Source organism: Cnephaeus nilssonii, assembly GCF_951640355.1.
Source record: "Cnephaeus nilssonii genome assembly, chromosome: 22".
Taxonomy (NCBI): Eukaryota; Metazoa; Chordata; class Mammalia; order Chiroptera; family Vespertilionidae; genus Cnephaeus; species Cnephaeus nilssonii.
In genome coordinates, this window is record NC_137093.1 from 28,827,580 (window position 1) to 28,840,885 (window position 13,306).

The following is a 13,306-nucleotide window of genomic DNA, read 5'->3' on the forward strand; positions in this document are numbered from 1 at the left end:
GAAACATCAGTGATGAGAGAGAATCATGGATCGGCTGCCTCCTGCATGCCCCCCACTGGGGATCGAGCCTGAAACCCGGGCCTGTGCCCTGACCGGGAATCGAACCCTGACCTCCTGGTTCCTAGGTCGACCTCTGAGCCACGCCAGCCGGGCTATCTTTGTTTCTCATGTTCTCTTTTTCTTACTTCGTTAGGATTTGGGGGTAACATGTATGCCCTTGTGATCTCCACTGTTGCCTCCTGAGGTGCCTGTCCCTTTAACGGGAGGTCTGACCCCTATGTCTCCGTCCCTCGCGTCGGCCTCAGCGCGCCGCGCCTCATGTCACCCGTGGTGCATTCTCGTCACACAGCTTCCCCTGACGGCACCATGAAGCCGCCACGCGGCCCTAGATCATTAGTGTTCCTCCAGCGAAAGGAAATAAGGAAATGACCGTTGCCCACGTACCTTCATGGTTTCCCCTTTTGCATTTCGGGGCGTGATGGACGCTGACCTCCCTCGCGGGGCACCCCTGTGGGCAGCGTGTCCCTGTCTGTCTGTCTGGGGAAGCCTTTTTGAAAGATTGTCCCCCTGGACACAGAGGGGACTCAGATCCTTCCTCGTTCCTAGACGTGAACGGTAAGAACGACTCAGCATCTGTTCGTGCATTCCTCCTTTAAAAGTAACACGCCAGCCCGGCCGCGTGGCTCCGTGGCTGAGCATCGACCCAGGAACCAGGAGGTCAGGGTTCGATGCCCGGTCAGGGCACAGGCCCGGGTTGCAGGCTCGATCCCCAGTGTGGGGCGTGCAGGAGGCGGCCGATCCGTGATTCTCTCTCCTCACGGATGTTTCTCTCTCTCTCCCTCTCCCTTCCTCTCTGACATCAATAAAAGTATTATTTTTTAAAATAAAAATAAATAATAAGAAAGCCCATGGGAAGTGCCCTCAGGTGAAGAATAATAACAACAGCCTCGGGATGTGGTTCTGGTCGGAGAGAACACGACCTTGGGTTCGGGCTGAGAGCTGAGGCCCGGTGTCGTGTCCCTCCTGCGGGTGCGGGTCCTGTCACCGCCGTGTGTCCCCCGTGCTGAGTGTCCGTCCCCCCGTCCCTCTGAGTGCCCGGCGGGCCCTGTGCGTGGCGCTCGCCCAGAGGTGCCCTGGCCGGGACGCATCTCGCTCCGTAAGGGCAGCAGCCCAGGCGCCTTCCAAACTGGGGGAGCCGCCACCCGCTCCTCCCCGGAGGGCCCCTCGGCCCCTCGGCCCCTCGGCCCGGCCCACGCGGCCGCGTTCTGCTGGCCGAGGCCGGGCCGCTGCCTCCCGCTGACCCTCCCTCCCTCCCGCAGCTCCGGGGACGGCGTCTGGTCCAACGAGGGCTGCGTCCTGGCGGAGGGGAACCTGGGCTACTCCGTCTGCCGCTGCTTGCACCTCACCAACTTCGCCATCCTCATGCAGGTGGTGCCGCTGGAGGTGAGGCGGGGCGCCCTCCGGCAGGCGGTCCTGCTGGGAGGCACGGGGGTGGGTGGGGGGCGGGGGCTGTCGGCCATGGGGACCGAGGGGGGGCCGCTGAGCAGGGAGACGCTCGGGCAGGGACATCGGTGAGCTCTGCTGCTTTGGCAAAAAAATTCTATTCTTTCGGTGTCCGCGGGCAGCCCCAGTGCGGCCCCGCCCCCAGGTGAAGACCCCGTCCCCCAGGTGCAGACCCCGTCCCCCAGGTACAGGCCCCGTCCCCCAGGTGCAGACCCCATCCCCCAGGTGCAGACCCCACCCCCCAGGTTCAGACCCCGCCCCCCAGGTGCAGACCCCATCCCCCAGGTGCAGACCCCATCCCCCAGGTGCAGACCCCGCCCCCCAGGTGCTGACTCGTGTGTGTCCTGACAGGGGATCGACCTCGCAGCCCTGGCCCAGCGGGACCATTGCTCTAACCCATGAGCCGCCCGGCCAGGCCTGTGGTCAGAGAGGCGTCTGCCAGGAAGTGCCCTGTGAGCGAGCCGGGGGCCGGGAGGCCGTTCCTGGCTCCGAGGGCACAGGTGGCGGCAGGAGGGGGGCGGGGGAAGGGGGTGCTGTGCCCCGGAGGGACGAGGGCAGCGAGCAGGGCCTCCTCCAGGTCCCTCCCTCGCTGAGCTGCAAGGTGGCGGCCTGGGGCGGGGCCGGCAGAGGGGAGGGAGGGAGGGAGGCAGCCCCGTCCCATCAGCCGCAGACAAAGCCCTGAGCACAGTCGTGGGCCGCCCGGTTTAGACCGGCTGTGGGTGTCTTCGCAGAAGCGAATCCCGGCCGCTCATCGCCAGCGAAGGGCGGCGTGAACGTGGTTTAAAATTATCCAGGCAAAAACACGACAATTACCCATGCTAAAAAAACACCAGATCCGGGCCGAAAAGGCACCTTCTCATGGGCCCTAAGGGAAAGGGAGGCGCCTCCCGTGGGTACCGAGGCCTCGGGAAGGGCAGGGCCCCCGGGGGACGGAGCCGGACCCCAAGGCGAGGCCCCCCGGTGGGGAGGGAGGGCTCGGCAGGCGCAGGTCTAGGCTGGGGGGGCCATTGGGGCGTTTGCCACGTGCAAACCCAGGGCTGACCCCGAAGGACCCAACCCCTGTGGGCGGCAGCCACAGGGCCCCTGGAGGCCACCGCGCCCTCCCGGCGGCGGGACAGGGGCCCCTGACCCTCAGCGGGGCACCCGCGGGGCTGGAGCGCCCACCGGCCGGGCCTGGCTCACCGCAGGGCCGGTCCGCGGCCCTGACCTCTGCTCCCTGCGCTCCGCTCCCCGCACAGCTCACGCGCGGACACCAGGTGGCGCTCTCGTCCATCAGTTACATCGGCTGCTCCCTGTCCGTGCTCTGCCTGGCCGTCACGCTGGCCACCTTCGCGATGCTCTCGTGAGTCCCTGCCGCCCCCACCCGTGTCCGTGTCCGTGTCCGTGTCCCGGGAGGCTGGCGGCTCCGTGCGAACAGGAACCCCCTCCCCGCCCGCTTGGCCCCCTCTACCCCCTCGGTCTCCCTGCTGGCCTTGGTATGAGGAGCCGGGTCTGCACAGCCGGTGGGTGTTCCTCAGTCACTTTGTAAGGAATTTGTATTTTCTAGCCCGAGGCTTGGCTCAGTGGACAGAGCGTCAGCCCGCGGACTGAAGGGTCCTGGGTTCGATTCCCGTCAAGGGCACATACTTGGTTGCAGGCTCCCGGCCCTGGTCAGGGGCGGTTGCAGGAGGCAACCAACCGGCGTGTTTCTCTCTGTCTCTCCCTCTCCCTTCCACTCTCTCTCGAAATCAATGGAAAGAAATATCCTCAGGTGAGGAATATATATATATATATATATATATATATATATATATATATATAAATTGATTTCAAAGAGGAAGGGAGAGGGAGAGAGAGAGAAGCATCCATGAGGAGAAAGAATCATGGACCGGCTGCCTCCTGCACGCCCCCTGCTGGGGATCCAGCGCACAACCAGGTATGTGCCCTGACCGGGAATCGAACCGTGACCTCCTGGTTCGTAGGTTGGCGCTCAGCCCCTGAGCCCCGCTGGCCGGGCGTCCTCGATCACTCTCCATGTTGAGGTCTGGGGTGCAGAGAGGGACCTGGTGGAGTTGGAGGACACCGGCTTTCACTAAGCCGTGGGGCCTGCCCAGAGCCGGGCCATTTCCAAGGGCAGCCGGGAGCCAACGAGGGTCCGACAGTGATAGGTAGCATCTGGACCCGCTTCCCAGAGGCCCGTCATGGCCTCACCCCTGCCCCCTGCCCTCTGCCCTCTGCCCTCAGCTCGGTCAGCACCATCCGGAACCAGCGCTACCACATCCACGCCAACCTGTCCTTCGCCGTCCTGGTGGCCCAGGTCCTGCTGCTCGTCAGCTTCCACTGCCAGCCGGGCACAGTGAGTCCCCCCCCAAACTCCCCCCCTGCTCCCCAGATGCCACCGGGGTGGCGCCTCCTGCAGCTGGAATCCTCCAGCCCGGAATGCAGAGGGACACACCCCCACCCCCACCCCACCCCACTCCCGCCCCAGAAAGCCAGGCCGGGGTCCCCCCAGGGAGACGAGGAGACGGCATGCAGATGACGTGGTGTCTGGCTGACGGACACCTCGAGGTGGACAGACTGACATTCCAGAGTCCAGCGGGGAAGCCAGGCCTCGGGCTGCTTCCTCTGCCTCTGAACCCCCTTCCCACAGGCCTCCCCTCCGGGACCAGGCTGGAGGGAGGAGGGAACCCTGGCTCCCTGGCGGCTCCACTCTGAGCCAATCCCGTCGCACGGAATGGGGGCCTGCATGCTGATTGGCCGGATCTGATTCCCACGTCTTCCTGGACCAATCACTGTGCCTGGGAGGGAGCATGGGGCAGTGATTGGTTCCCCATGAGTCACGTGCCCCACCCAGACCAGAAACGGGCGGGAGCCCTGAATCCCAGGGCGGAAGTCAGACCACGTGACCCCAGAAGATGCCCCAGACAGGGGCGCTGGGAGGCGGGGACCCCAGGAAACGCCCCGAGAGGCCTGACCTTGGGCCTCTCTGCTGGGCGCCCAGGTCCCGTGCCAGGTGCTGGCCGTGCTGCTGCACTACTTCTTCCTGAGCGCCTTCGCCTGGATGCTGGTGGAGGGGCTGCACCTCTACAGCATGGTCATCCGGGTCTTCGGCTCCGAGGACAGCAAGCACCGCTACTACTACGGGATCGGCTGGGGTGGGTGCCGGGGGCTGGGGCGGGTGCCGCTGGGCAGTGTGTGTGTGTGGGGGGGGGCGGGATGGGATGGGAGGGGGTTTGCTCTCCCTTCTGGCCTTCTCTGCACCTCGAAGAGGCCAAGATAGAAGGAGAACCATGTTGGCCAAACCAGAGCAAAGGTCTCACATCCTGGGAATCACTTGCTCCCCGCGATTCTGACTTCTTTGGGTGTTCTTTTTTTTTCTTTTTTCTTTAGTATTTTAAATATATTTTTATTGATTTCAGAGAGGAAGGGAGAGGGAGAGAGAGAGAGAAACATCAATGATGGGAGAGAATCATGGATCGGCTGCCTCCTGCACGCCCCCTACTGGGGATGGAGCCCGCAACCCGGGCCTGTGCCCTGACCTCCTGGTTCGTAGGTGGATGCTCAACCCCTGAGCCACGCTGGCGGGGCTGTTACCTCCTTGTTTGGACCGTAGGTTCTCAGAGGACCGGGCTGCCCTGCGTCCGCAGCCTGCCCGTGGCTCTTGGTGTGAATCGGGCGTAAAGCGAATAAATGAACTCGGGAGTGAGAGCCGAGGGGCGCGGGCTCATGGGGTGCCCGCTCTGGTCTCCGCAGGGTCCCCGCTGCTGATCTGCGTCATCTCCATCTCCTGTGCCCTGGACAGTTACGGGACCACCAACAAGTAGGCGGGCTCGGCCGCTGCGTCAGCGGGCTCCTGCGGGGACAGGGCTGCGAGGGGTCTCGGCCTCAGCGCTGGTCTCCTAGGTTCCCCTGGGGCGGGCCTGGCTGAGGCGGGGGCAGGGGCATCCAGTGTGTGTGTGGGGGGGGGGAGCCGGTGGGCAGAGGGTGCAGACAGAACTGTTTTGTTCCCATGGCCTTCCTAGACACGGGTCACCCCTGGAGCCCGGGTCGGTGACTCTAGCCTTTCGGGGGGTGGTCTGCAGGGGCATGGGGCACCCGCTGCTCCGTAATGACAGCTGGGAACCCACGGGTGCAGGGGAGTGCAGGCGGGTGCACCGGCCAGGTCCGGCATGCGGGGCGTAGCCGAGGGATTTCACGGCGGTGGACGGCCGTCGTGGGACCTGGATGAGGAAGGGCTGGTGTGGGGGCCAGGCCGGGGTCACGTCCCAGGAGTAGGACCCGCCCTCCGTAAAGAGAGAAGAAGGCTGAGTGGTCGCTTCCCTCCGCAGCTGCTGGCTGTCCCTGCACAGCGGAGCCATCTGGGCCTTCGTGGGCCCCGCCCTGCTGGTCATCCTGGTAGGTGCTGGCCTGGGGGGGAGGGGTTAGAAGCTGGGGGGGTCTTGGGGCTCCCTGGGAGGGGCCTGGCCCTGAGACACTCCCCCTGGTGAGCAGGGCTCCTGTCCCCTCAGGGGGCCGTGGCCTGGTGCCGGGAACCAATTCCAACATGTCATACTTAGAAGAGTTTCACCAAAAGGTTGGTGAAGCTTGGGGGCTCAACAAGGGCTGAGCCACATATGTAGCTTACCTGTTGGAACAGCTAAAAAGCATCTCCCCCAAACCTGAATAGGATAATCGTTTGCTGCCAGACAGCTCAGGGCATCTCAATCTGCGTGTTACTGCCTCCTGTTGGCCAAACACCTGAACAGCTGTAGGCTGTTCCCCAATCTGACAATGCTTCTGTAAACCCCACCCTCTGACGTGTATTATCTCCACCTTGCCTGAGGACAGATTGTGTTAATAAATAGCACGGGATCCTGAGTCAAGGGGTAGTCTTTAGCTGAAGCTCCTCTGACCCTCAATGCCTTTCAAAACTATCTGTCGTCCTTGGACTCTTTATTGAATCTACGCACAGCCTTTCTCCAGATTGCTGAGAACCCCTTCGTAATGCTGGGACAAGAACCCCGACATTAATGGCCGCCCGCACTGGGGCTTGAACCCTGGAAACACCAACATTAATGACTACTATTTTACTGTCGGATTTAATGCTTTAGCCTGGACTCATGTCCCAGGTGACAGGGGAAGCCGTCGCATGTTCAGGTGGCAGGCGAAGCTGCGGGTGTGGGTCGGGCAGGGAACGGGCAGGCACGTGGGTTCTGACCCCACGGGGTTTCCTCACCCACGGTTTCCTGGTCAGGGAGCCCCCCGGGGCCCAGGGCCGCCTTGGGGAAGGTTGGCGAACGCCTCTGGGAACCCCCCAGCGGTCAGGATTCCCAGGGTCACAGGGCCACTCGGGGTCGAACAGGAATGGGATTCCTAAACTTGTAGTCAGGAGCAGGTGCCGTCAGTGCTGGGTCCGGGGTCAGGGGTCAGGGGTCAGATGAGCCCCCTGCAGGTGTCTGGGCCCCTGCCTCTGGGCCCCTCTCCGACGGGGTTGTCCCTGTGCCGGGAACTGACTCTGGGATCCCACGGAATTCTAACACCAACCGCGCTGGGGAAACGCCTTTGTTCTTTTTAAAAAATACATATTTTCATGGATTTCAGAGAGGAAGGGAGAGGGAGCGAGAGAAACATCCATGATGAGAGAGAATCTCGGATCGGCTGCCTCCTGCACGCCCCACACTGGGGATTGAGCCCACAACCCCGGGCATGTGCCCTGACTGGGAATCGAACCCTGACCTCCTGGTTCATAGGTCGATGCTCAACCACTGAGCCACACCGGCCGGGCAGAATGGGTCTGTTTTGCTGTCTTTTCTCTGCCCCACGGATATGAGCCCCCAGAGGACAGTCTTGGGGGGCCGGTGAGCAGGTGCTCAGGGACCTGGGTGACATGCCTCCAGGTGTGTGCAGCCCTGGCTGGGGAGGGCGGCGGCAGGAGGAGTCAGGTGCTCAGCAGGTGCCGCCCCAGCCCTCACCTGTCCCCCCTTCTCTCCGTCCCCCCTTCTCTCCGTCCCCCCTTCTATCCCCCCCTTTCTCTCCCCCCACCCCCCCTTTCTCTCCCCACCCCCCGCAGGTGAACATCGGCATCCTCGTCGCCGTCACCAGGGTCATTTCCCAGATCAGCGCCGACAACTACAAGGTCCACGGGGACCCCAGCGCCTTCAAGTACGTGGGCCTGGGCCGGAGGGTGCCCCGCCCACGGAGGGCGGCTCGGGCAGCGGAGGGGGGAGGTCCACCCGGCTCTAGGTGCCGTCGGACCCCACACCCCCAAACCACAGGCCAGGAGGTGGAGGGGTGGCTCCTCCCAGGGAACCGGGCGGGGGGGGCTGGAAAACGGGGCGCAGGTGCCGGCAGCGGGCGTTGAGCGAGAGACTGGCCGCAGCGTATCCGATCGGATCTGAGGGGGACAGGAAATGTGTCAACGGCAGGTCGATACAGCAGTTACTCCGTCTGAGTCCCCGACTCTGTGGGCTAATGTGACAGGTGGCCCCCGCCTCTTGGGCTTTTCGGCCTCTGCACACCTTGGAGGGCTGGGCCCTGGGGCAGAAGGATGACCCTGGTCAAGGGTTAAGGGTCAGGGGTCACGTCCATGCTCTTCCCTGGGAGGCCGCCCGTCCCCCAGCCGGAGTCGGACAGCCGGGCACAGCGCCCTCCGGGCACACGACTCGGCACCAGCTCAGCTCCGGGCTCGGGGGGCCAGATTCCTTTTTCCACGGAGCCCCCTTCCCCAGCGAGCCCACGGGCTGGCCTGCAGGGGTCTGGGTGCTGGGCACGTCTACCCCCCGCGTCCTCTGTGGGCGCCTGGGACCCGCTTCCCACCCGGCCCCTGTGCCCAGGGCTGCTCTAGTGTCCTGGGTGACTGGGCCCTGAGCCAGCCCGGGGGGACCCCGCGTCCCCGTCCCGGGGGGTCAGCTCCCCGCCCGGCCCTGCCCGCCCCCCAGGCATCGCCCTCTCGCCTCCAGGTTGACGGCGAAGGCCGTGGCCGTGCTGCTGCCCATCCTGGGCACCTCCTGGGTCTTCGGGGTGCTGGCCGTCAACAACCAGGCGGTGGCCTTCCAGTACGCGTTCGCCATCCTCAACTCCCTGCAGGTGGGCGCCGGGGGCCTCCGGGGCGGGCGCGTTAGTTGCCCCGTGTAGAGGGCAGCCCACAGCCCCCCCCCCCGCCCCCGCCCCAGGCGGAGCCTGTCTGGGAACTGCCTGTCCCTGAATCTTGGCCCACGCACGCCCCCCACACCCCCCACCCCTGGTCCTAGCGGCTGCCTGCCTGCAGGTCATGTGACCGCGGGTCCAGGATGCCCCTCCCTCCTCACGGACCGCAGAGCACCCCGCTCCCTCCGGGCTCCCCAACAACAGACCCCAGTGCGGCCTGTGAGCCAGGAGCCCGCAGGGGTGTCTGTACCAGGCGGTGGGTCTGACTCTCCCCTCCCTCCCTCCAGGGCTTCTTCATCTTCCTCTTCCACTGTCTCCTGAATTCCGAGGTACGGCCGGCCCCTCACTCCCCACGTGGGCAGCTGGGAACGGGTTTTCCTTTCTTTTTGTAAGAATATATATTTTAATTGATGTCAGAGAGGACAGGAGAGGGAGAGAGAAATAGAAACATCCACGATGAGAGAGAATCATGGATCGGCTGCCTACTGCACGCCCTCCACTGGGGATCGAGGCCGCAACCCGGGCCTGTGCCCTGACCGGGAATGGAACCGTGACCTCCTGGTTCATAGGTCGGAGTTCAGCCACTGAGCCATGCCAGCCGGCCAGGCGGGTTTTCCTTTCTGAAAGGGCAGGGAGCTCAGGGGCGGAGCTGCCTACCGGGCAGGTGTGGGTGGCAAGTCTGAACCCCCTCAGCCCCTTCATCTCTTCCCATTGCTAAGCAACCCCCAAGCCTCCCCCCTCTGGATGTCCTGCAGGGAGGTGGAGGCGGGGGGATGGGGGAGACCTCCTCAAGGAGCCCCAATGGCTCCTGTTTCAACCTCTGAGGCTGTTTCTAACGACCCCGTTCTGCCCTCGAAGGTGAGAGCCGCCTTCAAGCATAAAACCAAGGTCTGGTCCCTCACGAGCAGCTCCAGCCGCAATGCCAACCCGAAGCCCTCCAGCTCCGACGTGGTGAGTGGTGTGGTGTCCCTCGGCCCCTCCTTGGGGGCCTGCACCCCTGACCCCGTGACCCCAGGGCGCTGCCCTCGCACGCACCTGAAGGGGTCCGTCAGCCCCGCGCGCACGCGCGCGCGCGCTGCCCTGCTTGAGCACCTGCTCACACATACACACACACATATACACACACACACACACACACACAAGTTGCTCGCTGGCTTCACTGAGCCTCTGCCTGACCAAGGGCTGCGTGGAGCTGAGGCCCTCGGCTCCTCACTCTGAGCCTCCCACTCCTTCCTTCCCTCGGGTCCCTCCTCCCCGGACTCGTGCTGTACAGGCAGCTGCCGGACAGTGGGGGAGCTGCTGGTGGTTGTTGCTCAGCCTCTTACACCTGACCTCTCACACCTGACCTCTCCTGACCTCTCACACCTGACCTTGGCCTGCAGGACCCTACAAACCCTGGGCGATGTTACACCCACATCCTGTCCTCTGTCCTGGATGAATACATGGGTAGATTGAGGAATGGATGATGAATGGATGGATAGATGAATGGATGATGGATGGATAATGGATGGGTGATGAATGGATGATGAATGGATGGATGGATAGATGAATGGATGGATGGATGGATGATGAATGAATGATGGATGGATGGATGGATGGATGGATGGGTGGATGGATGGATGGATGGGTGGATGGATGGATGGATGGATACAAGGGCAGAAATGATGGATGAATGGGTGAATGAATGCTGCAGGAGTGAATGAATGCACACCGGAACCTGGAAGGGATGAGGAAGGTGGGAGAAGGGCACCATCTCCAGTTCAAGATCCTCATTTCTGGGGAGCAGTGGGGCCCCCACAGGGAGGACCCTCAGGCAACGTTCAGGCCCAAGGCCCAAGGCTCGCTCCCGCACTCACAGGGGCTCAGGTCTCTGGCCCCGGCGCGGGCCTCGCGCCTCACTCCTCTGCCTCCACAGATGAACGGGACCCGGCCGGGCACAGCCTCCTCCAAGCTCAGCCCCTGGGACAAGAGCAGCCAGTCCGCCCACCGCACGGACCTGTCCCCCGTGTGAGCCGAGGCCACGCAGCACCGGGCCGGCCCGCCACTCAGAGCACCGCCCCCGACAGCACGCGCGACACACCCCGCCTCTGCCCGCGGGACCCGCTCCTCATCGCCGTCCGGCCGCGGGGTCCCCGTGACAGCCGTCCCGGGTGACAGAGGCCACCACTCCGCCCGCAGCCTGTTCACAGCGAGGGCGGACCCCCTGGCTCGGTCCCCCCGTGGCCGAGTGACAGCCCTGGGGGCGCCCCGGAACCCGGCGGCCTGCTGACCTGCTTCCTGAGCCTCCCCACAGACCTGTGACTGAGCTCGAGGCCCAGCATCGGAGGCGGCTGAGCGTCTGCCCCGGGAAGGGGACTCGGACCACAGAGCCGGGTCCTGCTGGGGGTTCAGGCCCCCACGCAGCCCCAGAGGGTCGGGCCGAGGCAGATGGGTGCGTGGGAGAGAGTGAGGAATGTCAACCTGCTGAACCCACCCAAGAACCGGCTCCCTGAAGCCCCTCCGTGCGGCGACCGTAGGTGGGAGGCCTGTGCTGGGGCCTTGCTGACGCCCAGGCCGCGGCTGACATGCTGGCCGCTGAGTCCCCGGGGCTTCGGGCCACGGCTGCTCCTCAAACCGCCCCTCACGGGCGCGGACGCTTCAGACTCGAAGTCGGCCTCCAATCTCCCCCTTTCTGACGCTTCCCTCCCATTCGCCGTGGGCACCCACCAGGGCCCCGTCCGGATGTTTTCCGAGGCCTGACTTCCCCGCACCACTCACCACGGCTTCCCGTCGCTCACGCCCAGTCGCCCTGCCCGGGCACCCCAGCTGCTTCGTGTCCCCAAGAAGGCTGCCCGCTGCCCGCAGGGCAGGCGCCGGGGGGTGCCCATCGCTGCGTCTTCTGAGCGGATGTGAATCTGTGGACGCGGCCCCTCGGGCCATGGCGTCACCGTCACACTCCGTGCGTGGTCGGATCCTGCCGAACACGGCCGCTGGGGTTCGAGGTCACAGACGTGTCCCTGACGCCACCGGGGGATCTGGGAAGAGGCTGCGAGGGACCCACCGGGACGGCACGGCCCACGTGTCTGTGAAATGGCCGGTAGGGGGCAGGCCGGGCGTAGATACTGAAACCCCGCCTCCAACACGGTGACCCGGCACCGCCGTCCACGCCCGCACGCCCACGTTTATGTTGTTCTGCGGACCCTCCACACGCTTGGCACCCTCTTTTTTTTATCTGCACCCGAGGATATTTTTTCCATCGATCTTTTAGAGGAGAGTGGAAGGGAGGGAGAAGTAGGAGAGAGAAAGAGAGAGTCATGAGAGAGACATTGATTGGTTTCCTCTTGCACATGCCCCGCCCAGGGCCAGGCATCGAACCCGCAACCCAGGTATGTGCCCTTGACCCTGAATCGAACCCACGCTCCTTTGGTCCACAGGCCGGCACTCTAACCACTGAGCCACACCGGCCAGGGCCCCTCGGGCACCTGGTCAGTGTCGGGGTGAGTGTGACAGGCACCCAGGCACCCTGCCCTGCGAGGGGCCCCTCGAAGCCGAGCGTCCACGGGGGTGAGTTCTCCCTCCCTCCAGGCAAGACCCCAGGTGCGCCCGTCGGTGAGCAGGTCGTGAGGATGCCACGCAGCTCGGGGGCAGCCCCTGGGGGTCCCTGCAGAGCCCCCGTGCCAGCCCGGCCCTGGCTCCCCCCGTGACTCAGAAGCAGACCCCCTCCGCTCCCGCGGCCCCGGAGTGAGAGCACGGTGCCCCTCGGACAACGACACGCGGATTCCTTTCCCGCCTTCACTCCTGCTGGGACCGTCCTGCAGACGAAGCTGTTTCTCTCCCCCGCACACAGGCACGCGCTCCCGTAGCTAATGTGTCAGGAGACCAGTGCCGAGGCCTCTTCCCGCTAATGACCGAGCCCCGCACGTTATTTATACATTTATACGCTCACTCGGGGCTGGCCGGCGTCCCCCGGCCAAAGGTGACCTTGGGAAGAAGGGCGTGCGGGAGGGAAAACGTGTTGTGATTCTGACGAAATAAAAGCTTCCTGTCCCCAACGGGGAGTGCGTTCGATGGCTTTGCCTCGTGGGAGGGGAGCACGGGCCCCCAGGTGAAGCCGAGACTCCGAGGCACGTGGGAGGGGGCGGGAGGGAGGGAATCCTCAATCGTCCGGGTAAAGTGTCCCCGCCCCAGCTTGCTGCGTTCACCTGCAACCGAATCGGTTTTCTGAATTGGTTTTCTCCCGCCGTGAGCCGGAGGCGGGCCAGGGGGGAGACTATATTTAGTGACGGAAGAATCCATCCCTCCTCACCTGCCTCGATGGCTCGGCGGCGGCGCTTTGGGGAGACGTCGCTGAGGCGGAGGAAAAGCCGGATTGGCTTCAGGGCCCGGGAGACTCATGAACAATTACTGTTTTTTCTTAACCAGGAGGCTGGGCTGGCCCAGGCTCGCAAGGCTGGCCTGGGTCTGACACAGTCTTAAGCCTGGAAGGTGAGTTTAGGGCTTTAGGGGCAAAAATAGAATATTGGGGAGCAGCCATGGTTATGGGAAATATGTAGGAATCATGCTCTGTTAACCGCGATTGTGTTGGTTAAAGAAAGGACATTCTAGCCCTGGCCGGTGTGGCTCAGTGGATAGAGCCTCGGCCTGAGGACTGAAGGGTCCCAGGTTCGATTCCGGTCAAGGGCATGTACCTTGGTTGCGGGCACATCCCCAGTGGGGGGTG

General features: G+C 64.1%; 1 protein-coding gene across 3 annotated transcripts in view; it reads left to right on the forward strand.

Annotated features, from left to right (window-relative positions):
• The window catches only part of ADGRD1 (adhesion G protein-coupled receptor D1), a 47,966-nt gene extending 35,336 nt beyond the window's left edge, over nt 1–12,630 (forward strand). For all 3 annotated transcript variants that reach the window (XM_079762495.1, XM_079762494.1, XM_079762496.1), the window contains 11 exons: nt 1,320–1,443; nt 2,742–2,845; nt 3,727–3,838; nt 4,484–4,637; nt 5,236–5,302; nt 5,811–5,877; nt 7,532–7,623; nt 8,421–8,547; nt 8,895–8,936; nt 9,466–9,558; nt 10,523–12,630. In XM_079762495.1, coding sequence (XP_079618621.1) covers nt 1,320–1,443; nt 2,742–2,845; nt 3,727–3,838; nt 4,484–4,637; nt 5,236–5,302; nt 5,811–5,877; nt 7,532–7,623; nt 8,421–8,547; nt 8,895–8,936; nt 9,466–9,558; nt 10,523–10,618 — 1,078 coding nt within the window. In that variant the 3' untranslated portion in view covers nt 10,619–12,630. The remainder of the gene's footprint in view (nt 1–1,319; nt 1,444–2,741; nt 2,846–3,726; nt 3,839–4,483; nt 4,638–5,235; nt 5,303–5,810; nt 5,878–7,531; nt 7,624–8,420; nt 8,548–8,894; nt 8,937–9,465; nt 9,559–10,522) is intronic.
• Nucleotides 12,631–13,306: the final 676 nt, after the last annotated feature.